The sequence below is a fragment of the Melospiza melodia genome, chromosome 18 (assembly GCF_035770615.1).
Source record: "Melospiza melodia melodia isolate bMelMel2 chromosome 18, bMelMel2.pri, whole genome shotgun sequence".
NCBI lineage: Eukaryota > Metazoa > Chordata > Aves > Passeriformes > Passerellidae > Melospiza > Melospiza melodia.
The window spans coordinates 7385112-7409011 of NC_086211.1; the positions used below are offsets into that span (position 1 = coordinate 7385112).

The 23900-nt window shown below is 41.6% G+C and overlaps 2 protein-coding genes across 2 annotated transcripts; one reads left to right on the forward strand and one right to left on the reverse strand.

Moving 5' to 3' along the window:
- Positions 1 to 998: 998 nt before the first annotated feature.
- LOC134426676 (cytochrome b-c1 complex subunit 2, mitochondrial) lies at positions 999 to 11962 on the reverse strand. Its single transcript, XM_063171888.1, has 14 exons — positions 11807 to 11962; positions 10133 to 10225; positions 9853 to 10002; positions 9350 to 9414; positions 8332 to 8388; positions 7845 to 7969; positions 6386 to 6483; positions 5909 to 5966; positions 5660 to 5755; positions 4614 to 4813; positions 4235 to 4315; positions 3594 to 3670; positions 2095 to 2248; positions 999 to 1245 (listed from the first exon to the last, which is right to left on the reverse strand). The coding sequence occupies exons 1-14, from the start codon at positions 11840 to 11842 to the stop codon at positions 1162 to 1164; spliced, it is 1374 nt and encodes a 457-aa protein (XP_063027958.1). The 5' UTR covers positions 11843 to 11962; the 3' UTR covers positions 999 to 1161.
- A 520-nt stretch (positions 11963 to 12482) lies between these two features.
- On the forward strand, positions 12483 to 23169 carry CRYM (crystallin mu). The gene is made up of 8 exons (XM_063171890.1): positions 12483 to 12799; positions 12991 to 13141; positions 14187 to 14249; positions 16310 to 16411; positions 17246 to 17429; positions 19285 to 19406; positions 20266 to 20350; positions 21015 to 23169. Exons 1-8 carry the CDS (start codon positions 12627 to 12629, stop codon positions 21077 to 21079), a joined length of 945 nt encoding a protein of 314 aa, XP_063027960.1. The 5' UTR covers positions 12483 to 12626; the 3' UTR covers positions 21080 to 23169.
- Positions 23170 to 23900: the final 731 nt, after the last annotated feature.

The following is a 23900-nucleotide window of genomic DNA, read 5'->3' on the forward strand; positions in this document are numbered from 1 at the left end:
GTCCAAAGGAAAGAGTACACAAGGGACAATGGACAATATAATATTTGATACTAGAGGAGCTTCAGAATTGAAGAACTTGTCTTTAGAACAAGCATTTGAAAAAAATGAAGCTCCCATAAAAAGCTAACTAAATGCCTATGGGAATTACTGCATGTTCAAGTAATAGCATGCTGTGTCTTTCCAGTATGAGTGAAAACACTGAGGATGAAGATGACACTGGGTCCAGTAGTGATAATGATATAGACTTGGATGTTTTTCAGTATAAATCTTCACAGTTAGTGTGGTGAGTTCACTCATGCCACCAGCAATTTGCAAATATCTGGTACAGGTCAGACACTGAGCAGGCACAGTGTGATGCTGCACTCCACAATGATGCTGGTGCACTGTGTAATCCTGCATTCCAAGCCAGAGATGTTTGACCTCCTTCATGCTGAGACCTCTTCCTCCTGCCCTTGTGTATCACAGGCATCCTGTCTGCAAGACTTGGCTTTGCTTCAGAACAGCTCAAAACTTGGCTTCTTCAAACCCTCAATTTCTTATGATGTATTCTATCTGTTTCCTTTTAATATATGCCTAGAATTAAAAAAAAATATGTCCTATGAGATTATGTCCTATTATGTATAGCTACACATGCCTAATCCCCTCAAAGGCTTCTTCAGTGCCACTTGTGAAGAAGCCATGGAGAAACAAAACCTCTGCTAGTCCCAGACAAGCAGGAACTGCAAGCTTTGTTTGAAGGCAAGTCTCAACTTCATGTAAGGATGGTAGAGACAAAGTATCAAGAGCTTTTCCTGAATATACAAGAATATATGGCTAACCAGAGGTAATTACTGCATTTGCCTTCATTGCAGTGATCATTTTTTACATATTTGGTTTTTTTTTACATTGACCAAAACTCATCTTGTTTTTGCACTGTGGTTTTTACCTCCACTGTACAGAGCCAGATTTACCAGCCTTTTATACACCATTTTCAGTGAAAAAAACTTCTACACAAAATGTATGAACTCAGCACTTTATTTGATGAGTGCAAGCCCACAATTACTCCACTTAACCTTCTGAAAGAACTGAATTCATAAATAACAAGTTAGTAGTAATTCATTTAGAACATAAGTGACTTAGAGCTCAGGTCCATCTTGAATCACATCCATCCCAGATTTGTTTTTACAACTCATCAAGAAAAGGAGTATTTCCCAACTCCCCAGAAGCTGCCATTGATTTCTTCCCACTGAGGAACTTCTTTGCAGCCTGAAAATAAATCAGGAAAGTGGATATGAGGAAATATTCACTACAACAGAGTTGATGCTACTCAACTCATCAGCTTCAAGTTACTAAAACAAAGAACAAATCCTGGCACTACTATAATACACCATCATGTAAACAAGCCTCCTTTTGCTGTATAAATCTAATTGCTTCTAATGCAGCTGCTCATTACTTTATAATGTGAATAGAAATGGCAGATACAGTTGGATATAAAAGGCATGAACTCTAAAAATGGTTATTCCTTGAATAATTATTACACCATAAAATACAATGTATCTCATTCCTACTAAAGCTATTGCTAGTTGCTGCAATACAAATAAGCAATGACTGTGAAAAAACAAATTTTTTATCTCAGAATTTCTCTTTATGATAGATTTTTAGAAATTAGCTTCACATACAAGCAACAAGATAATGTGCAGTAGCCACAAAGTTACACCTATTTATCACTGAAAGCTTAATAGTTTTATTAAACACACCCATTATTCCAGACTCAGAAATCCTAAAAACCTTGACACAGAATCACCTGCACTGGAACTAATATGAAGTTTACCATTAATATTAGTTGGCAGTTTTGGTAAATTTTAGTGAAGAAGATGAGAATTTTACACAATTCCCAGCTACACTACTTTTACCGTGCATTAAAGAGTCTTCTGTTAATAAAGTAAGTAAAGACATCAAAAGATACCCAGCTGGGATTTGTGAATGAGCTGCCTTTTCTATTTTTAAAGACAGAATATGTGTGTGTTTATAAACACAGAGAAATGAGCATCAGTTTTCCATAAAAAACCTGACACAGTGATTAAGGAGCACCTGTGCCTGCTGACACATACTTACATTCACAACATCAGCAGTGGCTACAGAGTCGATTTTTTGAGCAGCAGCAGATGGGGATGTGTGTGTGCCAGAAACCAGGGCCTCAGAGCCAATTTCATTCAGCAACCCTTCTGAGGTCTCCACTGACATCAAATAGTTGGCTTTCAGCTGATTTCTGCCATCAAAGAAAGCATCAAGAATGAGCAAGCTTGGAAGCCCTGCTATTACCTTCCCTACCACCCCATAAATACAATGAGGTTTTGGTCCTTTTGAACTTTTCAAGATTTTATTTTGAAAGGTTTCCCTTTTCTAATAGGGAAGGATTCCATGGTTAGGAAAGAGGCACCACAAACAGTCCAAGCATGAAAATGACAGGTACTTGAACACCTCTGTCTCCCCACACAGTCAGATCTCTAGCTCAGGATCTGTTTCTGTCTAGGTAACCAATGCAGTTAGACAAACTATCAAGTTTATATCTAATTTTCTCATCAAGAATAGTTGCATGCAGAGCAATTTTGTCCTAAGTGACAAAGAAATAATGAATGTAAATGTTCAAGCTTCTGTTGTACGTTTTTTTGGTTGGGTTTTTTTTTTTTTTTTCAATAAAGGAAAAAGAGGAATATAGGAAATGTATGAAGCCATTCCAGAACTGGAACTACAAAAAAAAAAAAAAAAAAAAAAGAAAACTAGCCACACTAGCACTGCATGTAACTCCTTAATGCTAGGCAGCTTTGTTAAAAAAGAACAAAAAAAACCCACAACACACAAAACAAATCATGCCCAGCGTAAGAAGTCCAGAATCCACCATTTAGCTACCAGTGACTAAGGCAGAAACAATCATGTCTAGGCTATCATATTTTGGGTAACTATGCTTTACATGGAGTCTTGTGTTTTATACCTGCAACACACAACATTTTCATTTTGTTACTCAATTCTGTACTATGTTGTTTTGCACAACTGCAGCTTTAAAAGCTCCATGCAGTTTAGCATTACTTGGAAACCCCCTCCCCCAGATATTCCTAGGGGCAGGTATTTCCAGCACTTGGTGTGCCATCACTAATTCAGTATTTCACACTTGCAGACCCTCATTACTCTTTTTCTTTGAAGATGGCACAGATTGCTTATTATAATTGTTTTGGGAATTGCTCAGTGTAACTGTAAAGGGAATTACCTAAATAATGCAATTTAGGATTCTAATTTAAACACATCTTAATATTACAGAGTATGATTAAAATGACAGCACCTGCTGACACTTGCTAATTTCTTACATTGAAACAGTCTTCAGAAAATATTAACACTTCTCTAACAAGTGTTTATTAGGAAGTAACACTACTGAAGAATCAGTACAGATTTCAAAAAAATATGAACAGGGGCTCAGTTTTAATGCAAGACTGTGAGTAGTTCCCCATGGAAATAATTACAGGATAAGCTCAGCTGTACAGAATAGTCTGCATCTTTCACAAGTAGCTGCATGTTAAGAAAATTCTTTTTACACACATGAGAATTCTTTGCACACTTACTTTGCTGTTGTGACATCAGCATCAGTGACACCGCCCTGAGCAACTGCCTTCACCTGGTTCAAAGCAGCTTTAATGACCTGAGGAAAATTAAATCATTTAAGATTTCTTCCCACATCAAATTTCAACACGTTACTTCTATTTTCTGGTATCTTGGAAACTTCAAGGGAAGAGCAGCTGACAATGTAAGGATTGTCTGCCTGAACACAATTCTGAGCAGTTTTATAACAAAACTAAAACCACTGTAAAATATTCCCAAAAAGGCACAAAAACCAGTGTGGATTTTAACTGCACCACAGCATTCATTTATATGGTCTCACCATTTCTCATGTAAGTGCTCAGTTCTCCCAGCCTCAAGAGACAGCATCTTCTTCATGATATACTCTGGCTTACAAATGTATATCAGCAATTACAGTCAGCAATTCAAGGCATTTTATTAACTTCAGTTCATATTATGAATCTGTCCTTCCCACAAAGCAAATCTCATTCTCAGCTAACAGAGCTAAGTCATAACTGAATATGCAGCATTCTTATACAGGAAATCATATTAATTTCCTTTTCTTTTTTAACATGAATCAGTCACTATCTCAAATCACTATTTTAAGGTTATGTTGTTAATGCTTAAAATATAATCAGCAACTCACCTCCCTAGTATTTGGAGCCTGGGATATGGTGTAAATCCCAAAGAGCCCAGAATCAGAGTAATTAACATTAAATGCAGAAACCTGCAAAACAAACATTATCATTAATTGTTTTAAGCATCAGAGTAATTCAGCATCAAGCACTGGAAAATAATTACTATTAGGCTCTACAGTACTGTAATTCAAGAAGCTAAACTTCATCTGTGCTGAGGAAAGATCAGACTGGAAGCCCTTCCCTGATACATTGTAATGTGTGCAAGAATGAACCAATTAAGATTCGAGCTGAAGGCAGTGACCTCTCGTGTTGTTTTGCACAACTGCAAAAGATAATACACATTTTACTTAAAAATCAGAATACAGTTCCAAAATCCTTTGAACTTACATCAAATGGCTGGCTGGTTGCTTTAGCAACACCCTGGGTCAATTTGCTGGTAACACTGCTTCCCCTCTTGATAAGGGGCCCAGCACCCAAAACATACTGAAGGACACTGAAGGCATTTGCTTCTGGGCTCCCAACAACAGCTCCTTCTGCTACAATAGCAGCATGGACAAGGCTATCACCAGTCTGTTTCCTGATTTCTCCTAGAAATACAACAGAAAAAAGGTAATAGAGTGTTCAATTAGAAACTACTGTACATTCACAGGCATGGAAAGAAACATTTCCCTTTAACAAGAGAAGAGCAAGGCCTGAAGTTACTGCATGCCTCCTCAGGAAGGGAGCATGAGGCTGAAGGTAATTTTTAAAAAGTATAACATTCAAAATTTTTCTTGCTAGCACAAGACCCAGTACCTTACTGTGCTTTATTTGAACCTGACCCTGAACCACACACAGTGTGAGATGATAAAACTCAACATAACAAATACCCAGAAAATAGTGTACCTTCTGTTCATAATAATATTTATGCTGGGTTATAGAAACTGAAGTTATTCCAGTCAAACATTAATATTAAATGCTGGAAACTTTCTTTTTCCCCTTCATGTCTTTACAGACACATCTAATACTCCAACTAAATAATAGCTGTTGGTAATGGTACAAGACACTGCTCTGAAATGGCTAAGCATTGCTTTGACTTACAACATTTAACACATCTTCCTAAAGAGAAATCCTGCCTCCATTTCCTGACAGCCATTAACCTACTCTTACAGGAATTTTAGCAAAACTGCCAAGTGAAACCATTTGGCAGCTTATTTTTCACTTTATAGAAAAAAATAATGTCCCAGGTAAAACTTTGTTAAGAGCTGGGTTCAGTTTTATCCCAGAACTTTCCACGGTGGAATCTTCTGCTTATTTAAATGGGATATGCATCTGAACTGTCACTTCCAATGCCCAGATTTAGTGCAACTGTATAGTTTTCACTTGTAACTTTGAATACTACTATTTATAAACAGAAAATCAGTCACTCAGAATACATAAAGAAACATCCTTACCCCCTTTATAAACAGCCTTTGCACCAGGAGTACCAGCTCCACTTCGGATATTTAGGAATTGCTCTGCAACTTGCTTTAAGGTAGAGTGATAGATACCTGCAATACAACAAATATTTGCAATGACACTGAAAAGCTACAGCAGTTAAATAAAAGTGAAGCCTATGGTAACAGTTCACTCCTACAGAGAACTCCAATTTCTCCTGCAGTTTTCCCATAGGACCTGCAGTGCTCACTCAGGAACATACATACCTATTCCTACGAGAGCAATTCTTGAACTTGTGAAATTGTTCTGGACAAAATGGTGGAGCTGCAACAGTAAATTCAAATTTTAGGGGATTTTGTTTAAAGAACAAAAATCATGTGTGTTTTTGACATAGCCCCTTATACTTCTTAGAGCAAATTCCAAAGCTTCCAAAAGGAACTGTCTATAGAATGTAATTTTATTGCATTTCCCAGTGACAACTACAAAACCCTTTTATATACAAGAACACCTGCATTTCATTGACAGCCTTACTGTCAACAGTAAGCCACTGACATTAACCACCTTTTTAAATGCAAATATCAGTTCTGTACCCAGTATTAAAAGTTGCATGGAAATAAATTATTTCAACACCAGATTAATAAGGTAGTAATACTGACTGTATATATATTAAATTAATTTTCTCTCACCACCTATTCCTGACAAAAAACTGAAACAGACATTTAGCACAATACAAAGAACCCTACCTGCTCAGAAGTAATTTTTCCAATTCTGTAGTCTGGGCAATACAAGGGGTTTGCCAGAGTATTTTTATAAGCTGCAGCATGCAACTTTTCCAGCACTCCTGAGAGGAACAAAGTTTCAGATAATTAACACAAGATCCACATGTAATGAAGGTTATGAATGAAACTAAATGAAGGAGTTGTGGTCCACTTTAAGGACCATACGATTTACAAAAGCAGGTCTGGAATAATCCAATTCATAGGGAAGTTTCCAAATCCTTGGGCTAGAGCAATCTGGCCTGAGGCCTTCTGTTAACTTTCTAAGCAGTAACCAAAATAAACATATATAGTAACATATATGCTCAACACTTTGGCTTCAACAGCGAGCTAGAAATGCAATCAGTGTTTAGAAGAAGGGGAGCAGCATCCTATTAATTATCATCTTCACTGTAGGCATCCCTTATTCTTGAGAAAGAACAGGCTCTCTAGAATATGTTTGTAGCTTTGTGAGGTGTCTCATCTATCTCCCTGCTCAGATGAAGGATGCCAGTATCTTCTCATCAGTTTTTTTGCATTCCAATAGCATTCTAGTAATTCCTGTTTTGATATTCTCCTTGTATTTGCTCACACTTTTTCCTCAAGAGAAAGATTCCTTTCTTTATAGTTGTTTCTGAACATAACTAACTGAAAATATTACATTACTATGAAAACCAACCTGCAGTGGATATAAGTTAAAAAAAAAAGACTAATTTTAAAAACAGAAGCACTTCAGTATGAGGCAGAGATTTTTCCAACATTACACTGTCACCTTCAATGGGTACAAAGGTAAACATGCTTCAGAGTGGTACAAATTATTGTTTATTGAGTAGAACTACCTGGGTGATCTTGGGAGGATGAGTTAATAACACAAGATATACAGGAATAGGTTTGACATGACTGAGGCTTTGTGTTGTGTTTCCTCTTTGTTTTCCCTTAAACTCAGAAATCTAAATTTACAACCCTAAAGCTGGAACACATTTTCAGTGTGATGAAAATACATATTGTTTTTATACTAAAATAACCATACAAATTCAAGAAGTCTGTAGGATACTATTTTCACACCTATGAGTAATACCTAAATATGGTTTTTAGAACACAAGCTTCTGCAAATATATTGTCAACAACAACATATTTGCTGTTGTCAATGTTGTTGTTGTCAACAACACTTATGACATGCACATTCTTTGGTTGTACTTGAAAAGAATTAAACATGTAAAATGGAAGCTGTCAAGGAGAATGGGATGTCTTCAGCATGTTACTTGCTAAATGTTACCACAGGTTGGAAAGATCTGTGTATTAAGAAAAGTTCCATAACACCACAAAGGCCATACCTATCAATAAGCAGAAAAATTCAATGTCCATGTGACAGAGCAAAATGGAAACTGTTTTTTCATTTTGAAGGAACTCCTGCAGAGCCAATACAGTGGATCAAAAACACACTTACGAACTTGAACATTCTGACGTGCAATTGTTTTATCAACTTTTAATTGTGGCTGAAGAGCAGCTACTTCCCATGGTCTGAACTCCGGTGCTGTGGTAACATTCAGGAGATATTCCATCACTGTGTCACTAGATAAAAAAGGGTACAAAGGCATTAAACTAAACTAACATGTGCTTCTTCTGCAGTTGAAAGCAATTCAAATTAATCTGCAAGCAACCCATCAACAACAAAACGCATCACTCAGGCCAGAGCAATTATCAGCACTGCTGTACAAAATAGGATAATTCAATTCTGTAGGATAATTCAATTCTGTAGCATTTGTATGCTCAGTAACATGACATAGAAGCTGAATATTAATATAGTAATTTACTGATGTTTTACAAAAGCATGAGAACAGATATTCCTCCCACCCTGTAAAATGACAGGTCTTCACCACCAAACAGTGTGAAAGAAGGCAGTAATTCCCTTTCCAGCCCACCCAGATACCTACACATGGTCTCGCAGACACTCAACAGAGTAAGCCATTTTCTCCCTTGTTGCGTGCACACTGCATGAGAAAAAAAACCAAAATCCATTGCAGCAAAGAACACAGAAGTGAATTTTCACACATACTCTCCATTGATCAAATTAATCAAGGTACAGACTGGAGTAACTACTTAACCTTAAATCTGTCTGGGATGCTGTTTAAACACACACAGAGCAGAAACAGACTAAATTAAAATTCACATCTTCAGTATTCAAGTAATAATATTCAAGTAATAACAAGTGTCTTGTGACCATCAGAATTTAAGGTATCACAATAATTCAAGGTAAACTAGCAAATAAGGTTGAACAGCAAAACATGGGGAAAAAAGTGCCTATGTATTAAACAAAGCAATTTAGAAATTACTTTCTTTGGGCAGAAAACATAGCTGATCCTGTCCTTTTCCTTCAACATATTTGTTACTAACAGGACCAGAAAAAGGGTAGAGTCATAAAACACTATTTTTGACCAAACAGATAAAAAGATCTTTCTAGATTATTTCAAGATACACTGAAATAAAGCAGGTACAGTGAGATCCCTCTTTTATTCCTATTAAGTCTTGTTTTCTAGGCTTAAAACCCCCAATTCACAAAAGCTAACTACTGTCTGTACTGCTCCCAAGGCTGCAATCTATTCACAAAAGATGGAGGGGAAAAAAAGGAATCTACTGACTTTAGGAAAGTTATTCTCAAAGTCTGCAAAGGCAGAAAGAAAATTAAGCTCCTAGACAAATTATATTTCTTCCATGGGCACAATATTTATATTCTGTTTACTGAAAGGTGTTTCTAAGATACAAATCATGAGCTCATCCTTGAAGCTTAACAGAACAAAAAGTTAAAGATCTTCCTTGGCAACATTCACTATACAAGTACCCTGCTGAGCTTATCCACCTACACATTTTGTGTTTATTGTCTTATGTTTCCTTCAGTCCTAGAGCTCCTGTGCATCTCAGTAACACAGATTATCCTTCTATGTGGGTACAAACCTCAGGCTGCCCCCAACAGCTTCAATGCCACGAGTGATCCTGAAGGAGGAAGCTCCTTTAGTAGTCTATTAAACAAACAAAAAAAGGTGTCAACTTACAATTCTAGCTGTTTAAAACACAGATGTTGAGTTGATGGCAGCAGTAAGAGAAACTACTCAGAAATATTCCACACATGCACAAAACTGAGTTTGTGTCAACCACCTGAACTAATTATTACTGCAGCTTGAATAGAATTAGTTACGTGTATATTTGGATACAGATATAGTATATATATATATAGTTTAAGACCCCAGAGGAAAGCACAATTATAAACGAGTATTACTTCCCATCTTCCAGGACACACTATCATTTCTCCTGCACTGAACCACATAACCAAGTACCACACTACATTGTTCTCCACTTCCTAAGATCTCTTACATTAAATTTTATCACACCATTTATTTTTGCAATAATAAACCATTTCACCTACTGTCAACATAATAACAAAGGCAATAAACACCTACCAAATTAGATGCAAGACGAAGCAGGTGAGTAGTTCCCAGGTTACTGTTGATTTCATACCTGCTGCCTGCTTTAATAAACACACCAATTTTTGAAACTGGAGAAAAGTTTTCCAGAGATGCAATAACTAAGCCATTTGGTAATTTTGTGATCTGTATTAAAAAGAAAAAAACTTTTGTTTTCATTCAGTGGAAGTACTATCACAGCTCTGCTTTGACTGAGTTTTAAAAAATAAATTTAAAACAGAGGGAGGATTAAACCAACCTGTATTTTTATACTGACCTCAAGACCCTGGGAGTCTGGACATAATTTCACCTTTGCTGCAGTTGGTGAAGATGAAACTTTAGGAGCTACTTTCAGTGAGTAAAATCTCTTCTAAAGGAGAAAGCATAAGAGAATGGATTCCCTTAATTAGTTCATCACATTTCCTTAAATACTGAAAAAGAATCTGACTTTAAAGTAGAAATACAATTAAGGACTTCAAACCCTGGAGTAAAAACAGTGGCATGTAGGCAAGTCCCCAGACTATGGGCGTCTTAAAATAGGTCCAGAGTAGGCCATGAAGATGATCAAAGGACTTGAAGCAGCTCTGCTACACAGACAGGCTGAGAGAGCTGGGGTGTCCAGCCAGGAGAAGGTTCCAGGGAGACCTCACTCCAGCCTTGCAGTACCCTAAAGGGCTCTTAAAAGAGATAAAGAGGGGCTTTCTACACAGGCACATGGTGACAGGACAAGGGGAAATAATTTTAAACTGTCATAGAGTTGCATTAGATTTCAGGAAGAAATTCTTCCCTGTGAGGTATTGAGGCACTAGAACATGTTGTCTAAAGAACTTCTGCATGCCTCATCCCTTGAGGTCTTCAAAGCCAGGTTGGATAGCACCTGGAACAACCTGGTCTAGTGTAAGAAGTCCCTGCCCACGGCAGGGGGGCTGGAATGACATGATCTCTAATGTCCCTTCCAACTCAGACCATTCCATGATTCTAATATTCCAGGATTTTAATAACCAGAAGCAGCCCTTCACAGGAAAGAGGTGAACACCACAAGAGCCCTGCATTCAGCAGCTGGCAACAGAAATGACAAGATTACTGATTTCAAATCTGAAATGCTATTACTTTCCATGAACTTTAGAAGTTGCTTATACCAGTATATTTACATATTACTCTTGTTTTAACATTAGAAGATAACTTAATTCCCATGCATCTCAGGGTGAAAACCGAGTGACAGGAACACCACTGCACTGGGCTGTACGGATGCCAGTGATGTAATTCCCATTGCTTTACTGCTCACTGTATGAATCTAGGAAACAACCTTTCCTCCAAGGGTTTGGTAAGACACCTAGTTTAAAACTCTAAGTAGTCTGCTTATTTATGAACCACTACCGCATATCTAAAACTGACTGACACGCTGTCACTCAGAGGTCATTCTCCGTCCCGCTGGAGCGCATTTCCAGCGCACATCCAGCACAGTTCCACCCAGCTGTCCGCCAGCTCTGCCAGAGCTTTGGGCAGGACAAGCCCTCTGCCCCTGCCCACCTCCAGGACGCGCCAATGCCAAGGGCACCACCTCATCCCAGGCAGCTGAAGCTTCAGCAGCGCACCGGGATCCCCCTCACCTCCCTTCTCCCCGTGCCTCGTGGGCCGCTGCCGGGGCGGCTCTGCCAAGCCCGGGGCGCCGCTCGCAGCTCCAGGCCCGGCCCGCGGCCTGTCTGACCTTCAGCCGCCGTCCCGCCGCGCCGCCCGCCCGCCCGCCCGCCGTCCCGGCCCCAGCCCCGGAGCCCACACCGACCCCGCGGGCAGCCGGCAGCCACGACCGCCACCCGCCGCCCCCCGCCCGGCTCACGGCCCCGGGCTGGCCGGGGTCAGGCTCGCCCGCAGCCCCCGGGCCCAGACAACGGCTGTCACCGCCAGCTGCGCCTCTCCCGTGCCGCGCACGACGCGCCCGGATCCTGCTCACCGAGAGAGAGCGCGCGGCCACCGGAAACCCCTTCATCGTCCCGCTACCCTCGCCTCGGCCCCGGCCAGGACAAGATGGCTGTCCCGGAGGAAGACCCCGCCTTCCCGGCACGCCGTGCGCCGCGCTGACCTTCCAGCGAGCGCACCCCGAACTCGACTGCTCCGGCGGGCGGCGCGCCGGGCGGCAACAGCGCCACCGCGCGGGCACCGGCGGCTGCGAACCTGCGGTGGTGTCGCCCCCTCCCGGGCACTGCGGGCCGTGACACCCCGCGGCGCGCGGGGTCTCGGTGCGACGGTCCCTCGGGAATGTGCCCGGGAATGTGCCCCGGAATGACCCTCGGGGCCATGCCTCGGGGCGCGGGGTGCCGCTGGCGGCTGTCGTACGGGCTATCCCTCAGGACGCGGGACCCCAGGCTGGCTGTGCCCAACCTATGTCAGGGCCATTCCGTGGCGTTCGCAGCCGCCTTCCCCCCAAGCGCCGCCTGGCTGAGGCGGGACAGCGGCGGTGCCCACGGGTACAACAATGCCCAGGGCACCGGAGCCACACTCGAGCAGGATTTCAGCGCGGACATCGCGGTGTCCACCGCGCCCGTGAGGGGCGTGGGGCGCGGAGGCGGAGCCGGGACGGGCGGTTCCGTTCCGCGGGGCGGTTCCGCGGCGGGGCCGGCGGCAGTGGGGCCGCCCCGGCGAGTTCTTAGCGGCCGTGCGGGCGGTTCGCTGTGTCGCACTCTCGGAGTCCCGACATCCCGTCCCGTCCTATCCTACCCTATCCTATTCTATTCTATCCCATCCTGTCCTGTCCCGTCCGCCCGGCTCACGCCATGGGTTCCACTCCTCCCGTGTTCATCGGCGCCGAGGAGGTGGAGAAGCACCTGCACCGCGCCAGCCTCCTGCTGCCGGCGCTGGAGGCCGCCCTGGCCAACTTCTCCGAGGGCGCGGCGGGCGGCGTGGTGCAGCCGGTGCGCACCGTGCTGCCCGTGCCCCGCCACGGCGGGTGAGGGCTCGGCGGGGCTGCCCGAGGGACGGCGGCAACGGGGGGCAGGGGCCGGGCGGGCGGGTTCGGGGCATCAGAAAAGGCCCTCGGTACCGCGTTGCCGATTGAGCGGCCGGTAGCGGTGCGACGGTCGCTGGCTGTGAGCTCCCGTGGTAGCGGTGCGCTAGTAACGCAGGAAATTCTCCCCCGAGGTACCTCGGAGTCATGCCCGCGTATAGCGCTGCGGACGACGCGCTGACAACCAAGCTGGTGACTTTCTATGAGCACCTGAAGGATTCCTCCGTGCCTTCCCACCAGGCGACTGTGCTCCTGTTCGAGCCCAGCAATGGCACTTTGAAAGCTGTAAGTCTCGTGTGTCCTGCGTTCTCCTCCGCTCATGCTGTCCGTTCTCACTTCTGCTTCTTGGAAGCTGGAGCTGGTGTAAATTGGCCTGAATTTACCAACGGGATTTGGCTTAAAGCTGTCTATATTTCGTTTCTGTTAAACTGTACTCTCTGTGCTATTTACTGAAGCCTGTGATTTGAATCTGATTGCTCAGAGTGTAACTGGGAGGGAGAAATTACTAGGAGAAGTTTATCTTGCATTTGAAAGCAAAAATACCCCCTCCCCCCCCCCCCCCACCTTGCTGGGCAAAGAACAGATTTTGAACCATCTTATGTTTCAAGTTGAAAGAGATCTACACTTTGCATTGCAGGGACTAGTATTTAGAGTCTGATTACTTTTTCTTTAAATAATTTCAGATTTTTTTAAAGAATAGTGATTATGTGCATTGCAATTTAGTAATAATAATTTATTAATCGTTAATAAATGATTCATTAATCATTTATTAATCAGGGACAAAACCGGTCAAGAAAACTATCTTGGGTTCTTCTACCAAACCCCTTGAGTTTTTTGCCTCATAATTAATATGTATGCAGTAGCTAATGCACATTGAGGCGGGAGTGTCCCGTGTGTGATGCACGTTTGAGGAATTCCATGGTTCCCTGTCGCCCCTCTGTACAGACCACGACAGAATGGGGAATCACTGCCAGCTTGCACTGCTCCCTTCCTGGAGCACAGAGTGTTTTAGTCGCATCCATGTGTTCCCTGTGCTGGAAAGCCAGGGAAGTGCAGTGCCTCAGGAGCTGGGTGAGTTAGAGGTGGCTCTTCTCTGATCATTTTCACTCCTTTTGTGCTGATGGAATGATGTGGAAGAACTGGGATAAACAGAGGAGCTGTCCAATTTAAATGTGACTTTGTATGGTTTGTGGTTGCCTATGATAATAATTGCTGACTTCTACATGTGTATATCTTTTATATCTGTAACATCACATCATTCCCAAGTTGGATGAGTTTGGTATTTATTCATTTTTCAGTGTTCACTTCAGTCTGTTTGAATTTTTTAAAGGTCATGGATGGCAGTGTCATCACAGCAAAACGAACAGCTGCAGTTTCTGCCATTGCTACCAAGGTGTGTCTTCTGTTCTCTAAGTGGGGATTTGAGTTATAAAATAGCTAGAACAAATTATGCAAATGTCTTTTCATCCAATACAGCTTGAAATTAGATTTATCATAACATATGCACTTTCAGGGAAAACTTAAATTCACTGTTTTGAGTCAGTCATGTCTGGCTTTTACACTTTGTGTGTGATTGGAGAAGGAACCTGAGCTATATTTTTGTGGCTTCTGTGTACCCTCTTCTAGGAATTCACTGAGCTGTCTTTCACTGTTTTTTCTTTCTTTTGTTTGTGTTTTAACATGCCCCTTTATGGCTTTGAGTGATGTAGCTGTGGTGATATATTGAATTTTATTTAGATGGATGCCTTCTGCTGTCAGGACAGGACAGGTGGGTGGCACTGGACCTGTAAAAAGAGGGGAAGAGAACATTTCCATTTCTTTTAAGATCGATGATGCCCAGTATAGATGGATAACTTGTCTAAAAGGTGTCTGTCAGTGTCTCTGTTGTCACTGGAAGGTGTCCAGATGACTGTCCCTGACCATGGCCGTAAATTTCAGTGTCTAAAGCCAGGTGAGCTGTATCTGACTGTGCATTGCTTTATGTCACTGCCATTTCAGCTGGAAATTTTTGTGTTGGGTTTCTTTTAGAAAAACTGTTTTTGGTTGGGCTGCTAACATCAGGAAGAGAGCAAATGGCCATGCATTGCACAGCAGGGTTTGAGCCTTCACCTCAAAGCCTGAGGCAGTAAGAAGAGAGCCAGAGCTGAAAAATAGTGTTGTTTGTCACTCCTCAGCTTTGCATCAGAATGAAGGCTGATCTCACTGTTTTGTGAGGGGCAGTTCATGCCAGGGTGACTCTATCCATGGCAATGGAGCTACACTGGCATAAAACTGAGTGAAGGACCTGTCCCCAGGAGCTTCTCCTGAACCAAAGGACAGAATGATTTACAATGAACTCCTTGGACAGGAGGTTACAGGACCTCATTCATTTTGGCCATTCTGTATTTGGTCAGTTCTATGGTTTTTATGCAGTCCATGCTGGCTTCAAAGGAGCTTGGCTGCTGAAGGTACTTCAAGATCAGGTCTTTCATTGTCATGTGTTCTTTTGGAAATTCTCAGGAGTGTTTGAGTTTAGCTCATATTTGTCATCTTGTTTTTATGGCATTTGCTTTTCACAGACCCCTTTTACGCAAAGGACCTTTGAAATCTGGGCTTCACAGCCTCTAAAAGGCACATTAAAACAAATTCTTACTACTGGGAAATGGCATCAATAAGATTTTTCTCCATTTGTTAGCAGCAGAATAAACCTTGAGAGCCTAGACAATTCTAAAGCTTTTTAGGCAGGAGTGAGTGGCCACAGCAAATGCATAAACAAGACACAAGGATAGTTAGGGCTGGGCTCCAGCAGCTCTGTCTTCCTCTTTGCCAAGTACTGGTGAATCACAGACAAGAACTAAAACAGAGAGCCAAAAACAATTGTGGAACTGAATTTTATTATTTGTTCCTCAGAACCATCCCTACTTTTACCATGTCTCTGTATTATGGCCCTTGCAGTGCCAGGATATGCTTGTGGTGTGATTTATGGCTCCAGTGAATGCAAAGAGGGGGATTGGTGTGAGGCTGCCAGGGCCAGTTTACCTGTGCAGCTGCCACTCTCAGTCCTGATGGTTTTTGGGGTTCTGAGCCCTGCTTTCAGCCAGTGCAGAACACCAGCACTGTGCTTTTACACTTAATCAGCCACATGGGTGTGCTAATATTGGAGTGTGCAGAGGCCCCAGAACTTGCTGTTCATGCTGTTGCATCTTAAATCTGAATTTCAAGTCAGACAATTCAACGCTGGAATTAAGCCAAGATGTGCTTTGGTGCTACTGATGCTTGCTTGTGCATTAAAAGAAAGGCACAATATATATGGTGATTGTTGAATACTTGTTTACATACTTTTTTTTATTGTTTAAAAGGACTAGCAATACTGCTTTCTTTTGTAGTATTTTGATATATATTTGTAATGCCTGTTAATATATTATCCTTACATATTCTCTTTTGATTTTTTTTTGTATTTGTGATCCTGTTCAGTTGTTGATGCCACCTTTTGCAGAAGTGCTGTGCATTTTGGGAGCTGGTGTTCAAGCATACAGCCATTATGATATCTTCACAGAACTGTTCACATTTAAAGAGGTAACAGACCCTTCTTAAGAAGATACATTTATTTTTCTCTAGCAGGATTCATTGTAAAGAAAGTACAGCCAGTGAAGTTGTATCAGCTTGGGGTGGGATGGAGCTCCTGTTCCCAGAGCAGCCTTCACAATTCTGTGCACTGGCAGCTCAGGGCTCTGATAACACCCCAGTGTTTTGGCTGCTTCTGAGCAGTGCTCACACAGCATCAAGGCTGTCTCTGCAACATTTGTTTCTGTTCTATTGAACTGCCTTTATCTTGACCCACTAATATTTCCATCTTGTTTTCTCTTCCCTCTCCCTGTGCTGCTGGGGAGGAGAGTGATGGAAGAGTTTTGTGGGCACCTGGTGTCCTGCCATGGTCAATCCACCATAAAAGTTAAGATTAACCACATTTTGGTTCTGTTTCTGCAGAACCCAAGAATAGTCAGAGCAGGAGGAATTTCTTGCTCAAATGTTGATATTTAAAAAGAAAAAAAATTGGAATCAAAGTTGTTTCAGATAGCTTTTTGTCTGAGAAGATCCTACTGTTTATGCCATACTTGGATAAGATTTTTATGACTTTCGCTTAAATGTAATTTTCAGAAATATTTGCATTTTATAAGAACAATCTCCTCTACAAGGAGATGTTATTCTAGCATCACAAGACAGACATTCAAATGTTGCTGAACACTCTTGGAATTCAATCACTTGTATGATAAGAACATTAAAGGGGAAAAAACTCCAGCCTTTAGGAGATGTTTAACTATCTAGTGAAAACTTAATTCAAGTGTTCTGTTTCAGCAAGGAGAAGTTCTCCAGGTTGAGCTGTGTGTGTTTTGTTGTGTTTCCCCCGAGGTGAGGGTCTGGAATCGCACCAAGGAGAGGGCGGTGCAGTTCGCCGGCGCTGCCCGCGGCCCCGTGCGGGTCTGCGCCTCCGCCCAGGAGGCGGTGACAGGGGCCGATGTCATCGTGACAGTCACCATGGCAACGGCTCCCATCCTCCGCGGGGACTGGGTGAAGCCAGGTGCCCACATCAATGGTACGTTCTTGTGTACAGCAGGTGTTTATTATCACTTTGTTTAGCATCACCATCTGCTGAGAAGCAGTTCTCTGTGCTCCGTGGAATGAATGTTCTTTACATTTTGACTTTTCCACCTTACCTTTTCCCAGGACCCCTTTTCCCAGGCCTGTCCTCCTGGAGTCAGAATGCCTGCATAATCCATTTTTGCTAGAGCATGGGATTTGCTCTTTTCCCATGTGCTCTTTTCTCTTAGTGGTGCATCATTGTGGCATTTTCAGGGTTCCCCAGATGGAGGAGGAAATGATGAATCTGACTCCATGTTCTTAGAAGGCTAATCTATTATTTTATGATCTATGTTATGTAAAAGAATGCTATACTAAAGAATACTAAAATATACTAAAGAATAGAGAAAGTATCTTTTAGCCTTCTGTAAGTATCCTAATGAAAAAGTTGTGACTCTCTCCTCAGAGTCTGACACAGCTGGACAGTGATTGGTCATTAAGTTAAAACAATTCACATGAAACCAATGAAAAAATCACCTCTTGGTCAACAACGTCCAAACCACATTCCAAAGCAGCAAAACACAGGAGAAGCAAATGAGATAATATTGTTTTCGCTTCCCAGAAGAAGAATCCTGGGCAAGGGGATTTTTCCAGAAAATATGACAGTGGCGCATCATCTTTGTTCTCATGTTGTCATTATTCTCACCTTCCTCTCTATTTAAGTAACCCATACAAATGTTCTTATTTCTAGGTAGTTTCTGCTCATTGTAACATTACCCTGGTGGTGTCATCTTTTCTTCCACCAATTTTGTAATCTCCTCGATTTGTTTCTTTTGGAGTTGATCACACCAATTTACTTTTTTACTTGAGTCATGAAGATGCAGTAACTGAGTTAAGAACATCATAATTTAACCTCTAATTATAGTGAGGTTTGGAGTGGTGCTTTTTTTGTTGCCTGCCTTGTAATGATGTTGCCACACTATTGTTTGGAGTCTCTGGATGTGCCTCTGTTTGTTTATTTTCATTAATTGTGGGTCTTTTTCAGATGACCTTGTGCACTTTCCAGATAGCCTGGTAATAAGACAAAAGCAAGTTCTCAAAGGGAGCAATTTAAAGAAAGGTCCCACATCCCAGCAGCTTCCTACCAATTTTTCAAACTCGATTTAGTCCTTTGTCATTGAAAGTTGTTGTGTCATTGCATGGAAGTCAGAACAAAATCAATTAAGGTCCACAGTCACTGGGGCAACACAGACACAAAGACCTCTCTCCTTTCCTTGCCTTTTTTACCCTTCATTGAAGCATTTGTACTGTTTGGAGAGGCATTTGAGCAACAAATGCAAATGTGGCAAATGCAAATTTATTGTTCTTTAACAGCTGGGTGTGTAAAAAATACCTGAATACAGTATAATTGGGTAGTCCTTTTAGCTTTTGTTTGGTTTCTTGTTTGCTTGTTTTTTAAGCCCAAAACAAGTTGATGATGATCTTGGTGCTGTGTAAAAAAAATTAAGCTCCATGATTTGTTTTCAGTTTCTCTGGGTAAGTGATAATCTAATTAAAGTGTGAAAAATTCCTTTGGTAATGATCTGATGAAAACAATGGTATAAAAGGTAACAGACAAAGGGAGAGGATTTTCTTTTGCCTCAGCTACTCAGACTCTTCTGACAAAGCTGTTTTACTGACATATCAAATCTTGAATGGGTTTTTTTTTGTTGTCCTATCAATCGGTATTTCTCCAAGGCTAACACTGGAATTTTTGTACATTACATTTCCATAATAATGTTGATTGTTACTTCACACGTGTCTTTTGAACAAAATGCGGTTGGAATTTGTTTTAAACATTGCTCCCAAGTTCATCAGTTTTGTTGCTTTAGCTGTTGGAGCAAGCAGACCAGACTGGAGAGAACTGGATGATGAGCTGATGAAGAATTCTGTTCTGTTTGTGGATTCCAGAGATGCTGCTCTTACAGAATCAGGAGATGTTATTTTATCAGGGGTAAGGCTTTCTGAAACTATGAGCTTTATTTTTGTGGCAATAGGCTTGCATTTGAAATGAATTGGTATTGGTGATGACCTGCACTGAAACCTTTAGGGCATCAAATGTAATTGTTGATGCTTTCCAGGCAGGGGCTGAGGGATAAACTGGTTAAAAACTGCAATTGCTCTGTCTGTGACCAAACCATGCAACCTCTGTATCTGCCATTTTGACACCATATTACAGTAGCATGTTTTCAGCACTGGCTTTTGATGATAACAATGTATTGTTGTTGAAAGACTTACATTTCTTGGAGTGTTTGGTCATCATAAATATTCTTCAAATCTATTTATTAAAACCTGTAACTTTCTTCCCCTGAGGCTTCAGTGTGATTGACACTGAATGGACCAGCCCAAAGAATGGACCACACAAGCCAAGCAGACAATGATCTGCACAGATTTGCCAGCAGGGACTCTTTGAGCTTCAGTGGAGTTTTCTTTTTCTCTTTTAATGTGTCTGCAGAATAAATATGATTTACACTTCTGAGGTTTAACATAAGAGCTCCAGATATGGTAATGTGTGTGGAATCCCATGTGTTTTGTTGGACAAGTAACAAGCTGTCCTCTGTAAAAAAACTTACTGAGGAAAGTCTGCCAGCTGTTTTTCTTTGAAAACCATTCTGCTCCTCTGATTTCTGTCCAGTTTCTATATAATTTGTCTGAATGTTGATCTGCTTCACCATGGAAAGTAATCAGTTTTGGGATGCAGCACTGGAGGAGTTCTTTCTTTTGAAGTCATTCAGAAGAAAAGGGTTTTTTTTTCCCTCTTAATGTATGTGTGGGTATTATGTTTTTGTATAAATATGTATTTTTTTTCACAGGCGGAGATTTTTGCTGAGCTGGGGGAGGTTTTGAAGGGTACAAAACCAGCCCTGCCTGAGAAAACAACAGTGTTTAAATCATTGGGTAAGAACAGCCCCTCCTGTGTCCAAGTCTGACAGAAAACAATGCCTTGTTCTTTATTAGGTCCCCCATGCGTGGGAAAGCTGCTGATCATCTTCAGAACCGCTGTGGCACTGCACTGTCCACAAGAAAGTAGACTCTGATTTGCATTTTCCCTTTTTATTTCCTTTCTTGTTTATCTAGCAGGATTGATGTAATGAAAAGTGATAGGAAAGCAGGCAAACAATAGCAGTCCATTTTCCATTTCACAGTTGTTGAAGACATGAGTGCAGCATTTATTAACAGAGCACAGCCCGACTGCCCCGCTGTTCCACCGTGGGGTCTGTCTGACCTGGGACAATGTGACACTGTCCTGTGGGGCTGGCCTTGGGGAAAGGGTGCCACTGGGCATGAATTGCATTGCTCTGAGATACATGACATCTCCAAAAGGGCCCAGTTGTGATATGAACACTGGAAATTAGATTCCTGCTGTTACATTAACTTCATACAACACACCCAACACCGCATGATGGCCATGGACTTTGAATGTCACACTGTAGGTGTTTGGGATGGGAAATAATTCCTGTTCCTCTCCAGTTAGATCATCTCCTGAGTCTTCCTGTTCCCTTCTGAAGCAAAATTTGTACAGCTGAATAGATGTTTGAAGGTAACTTCAATTCTTTTTCAGGGATGGCAGTTGAAGACACAGTAGCGGCAAAATTTGTTTATGATGCCTGGTCAGCTGGTAACTAAAGAGAGAAGACTACAATGCCAGTGAGGCCAACAAAATCGTTTGCATTTAGTTTCCATGAATCCTGTGCTAACAAGAAAGGCACCAGTCCTATCTACATGTGGCCCTTCTAGAGCACTCAAGAAGGAAAAGTAAAATTTCAGCAATAGACTAATTTCTAAAGTCTTCTAATTTCAAATATTGGATACTTGCAGTATTGTTAATAAATGTCTCTCTTTTGTAACAGCAAGTATTAGGTGTTTGCAGTGATACTAACAAGGGTATCTTTCTGGAATCAATGCCTTTCCTCTCTAATTATTTATGTAGCAGAAGCCTGTGTGTAGATTTTGTGGTTTTTTAGAGGGATAATTCATTCTGGTGTAAAATAGATCAGTTTGTCGAATGGGCTCTGGCATCATATTTACCTGTGAGGGTACTTTAAATGCAGCTGTGGGTTTCAGTGCTCCTGTGACAGTGACTTTGTCTTCAGGCTCCAAGGCACACAGCCCTCTTCTGGCTCCTGGACACACCTTCCCTTTCAGCTCACTGGAAGTCATCATTTTCTCACCCCTTGCAATCCACCTTCCTTTGCCCTCAGTGGTTTTTCACTGAGGGCACAGTTCTGAGTGGGGGTTTATGTAATAAAATAATACCTCCCTACTGCTGGGTTTCTCCTTAGTACCTCCCTTAGTACCTGCCTCACTGGATATTGCCATTTTCACATTGCAAGGAGTCACACAGAATGTGTGTTCTGATTTAACTTTTATCTCAATTCTGTAGGGAGATTTTGCTGTTAATCTATGGTGCCTCTGAGTTGCTTTGCTAAGCTTCATGAAGGCTGGAACCACACAAACTGATTTCAAGTATGCAGGCAAATCTTTTCAGTTTGGCTGTACCATGCTTCAATTGTTAATTGTTGTATTATCACAGATATTAGCTGGGGCAGGAATTTTCATTATCCTTTCCTGGCAGAGGAGCCCAATCACAAAAGGAAAAGTTCCAGTTTTGTGCTGTTATGCAACTGCCTTGCAAAAGAGTGAGCATCTGCTGAAAAACAGCTATTGCCCTGGAAACAAATTCCTGTCTCAGGCTCACAAGTTGTGCCTTGTGAAATTTTATTTCCATTTTCACATTATTTCATGCAGGCTATTAAGTGTTTCTTCCTGCTGTGGAAGAGTAGGATGACATTTTATAACATGCCAGTAGAATAGAGCAGAGCAACAGGAAGCAGGGTCAGGAGCAGCTGGCATTAAAGCCCTGGAGGATGCATAGGTAGGTGTAGAAGAGGTTAATGAGTACAGTGCAGGTGTGATGTAAATAATACTCCCAGTTGTAAGCCTTGTGTAAGCTGGTTGGAAAATGTACTAAGTGGCAGAGGTAGCATAGAAAGGTACCAGACCACTGGTAGGCCTGAGCGATGTTTGGTGTGGATCCAAACTGAACTCCACTGATCCTGTTTATTCCATCAGGAAAAACAACAGAAATTTCTCTGTGAGCTTATGTGTTTTAACTGTAGCAAAATTACCCTTCTGTTTTTACATGTCTTGTTTCTTCTCTGTCATTTCTGAAGTGTTCAGAAGCTTGTGTTGACTTAGTTTCTTGGTTCCTTCATGCAGAGCTACACTAACCTGAGGTAAACATGAAAGTAGATGATGCTCCATTATTCAATGACTCCACAGAAACTTGCAATTAATAATTATAAAAATATTATCCCAGTTCTGGGCCCGTGTTATACCAGATTTGTAATTTGAAGTGAGATGTAGTGTTTGGGAAGAAGATAAGTCCAGTTTATTTTCACATGTACTCCCCTACAGACTATGCACTTTAAAAAATAAATGGAGCCAGTCCAAAGACCTGGTTCTGAAAACCCACATTGTTCTCAGCTTCATTGGCAGTGGGAGATTTTGGGAGCCTGGCTTCAGTATTGTACCTCTGATGTCATGAAGTTCAGCTACAATGGGAATTGCTTGGATGCCACCTTTAGATTTTCTGAGGGGAAATATTAGCATCAATTTCTGTGTTTCCGTCTCTTACAAACTAATGGATCATGAAATTGTGTAACTTGCATTTATATTAAAATTAAATAGATACTGCTGTTTGTCTTTGACACTCATTTTATTGTCAATTTCTTTTCTAGTTTGTGGTTGATTTATTTGATGACAAGAAAGAAAGAAAGAATTCAAGTTGTTGCAGTGACAGCAGTGTTGTGTGAGATTGCCTGGGTGTATGGTTTGGGTTTGGGTTCTGCTCTAGGATTGCACATGTGGCACATAAAATCTCTCCAGCTGAACTAAAAGGAGTCACAGCTGGGCTTCCAGTGCTCCCAAACTCTAAAGGAAGCAAAGGGGTTGGTAAAATCTGAAAACAGCAAAGCACATGAGTGCAAAAAGCCATCATGGAAGGTTGCACAGAACAGGACTTTGATGTGATTGCTTAATATAAGAACATATCAGCCTTCTGTGTGCAGGAATCCCAGCAGGGAAAAATGCAGTATAAAGTCCATCCAATAAAAGATGTAATATACAAATCACAGTCACAAAATGAAGTGGAAAGAAGAAACATGAAAAAACCAGATCATTAACCAGGATTAGCATCCACAAATGCAGCAGAGCCCTAAGGAAAAAAATCATAGCTGGCTAATAGAAAGATATAAAAAGAGCTTTAAAGATAAATGTTCTGCTAATGAATGTGCATGCAAAATCTGTGATCTTAGCCAGAGCATGGCTGCTAAAAGCACTTTATTAGATTCACAAAGCTCAACAGGAGTGCTTAATTTATATCTGATAGTGCTGGCTTCCCAGGGGAACTGGGGAACCCTGCTGTGAATGCCTCCAGATAGAGTGG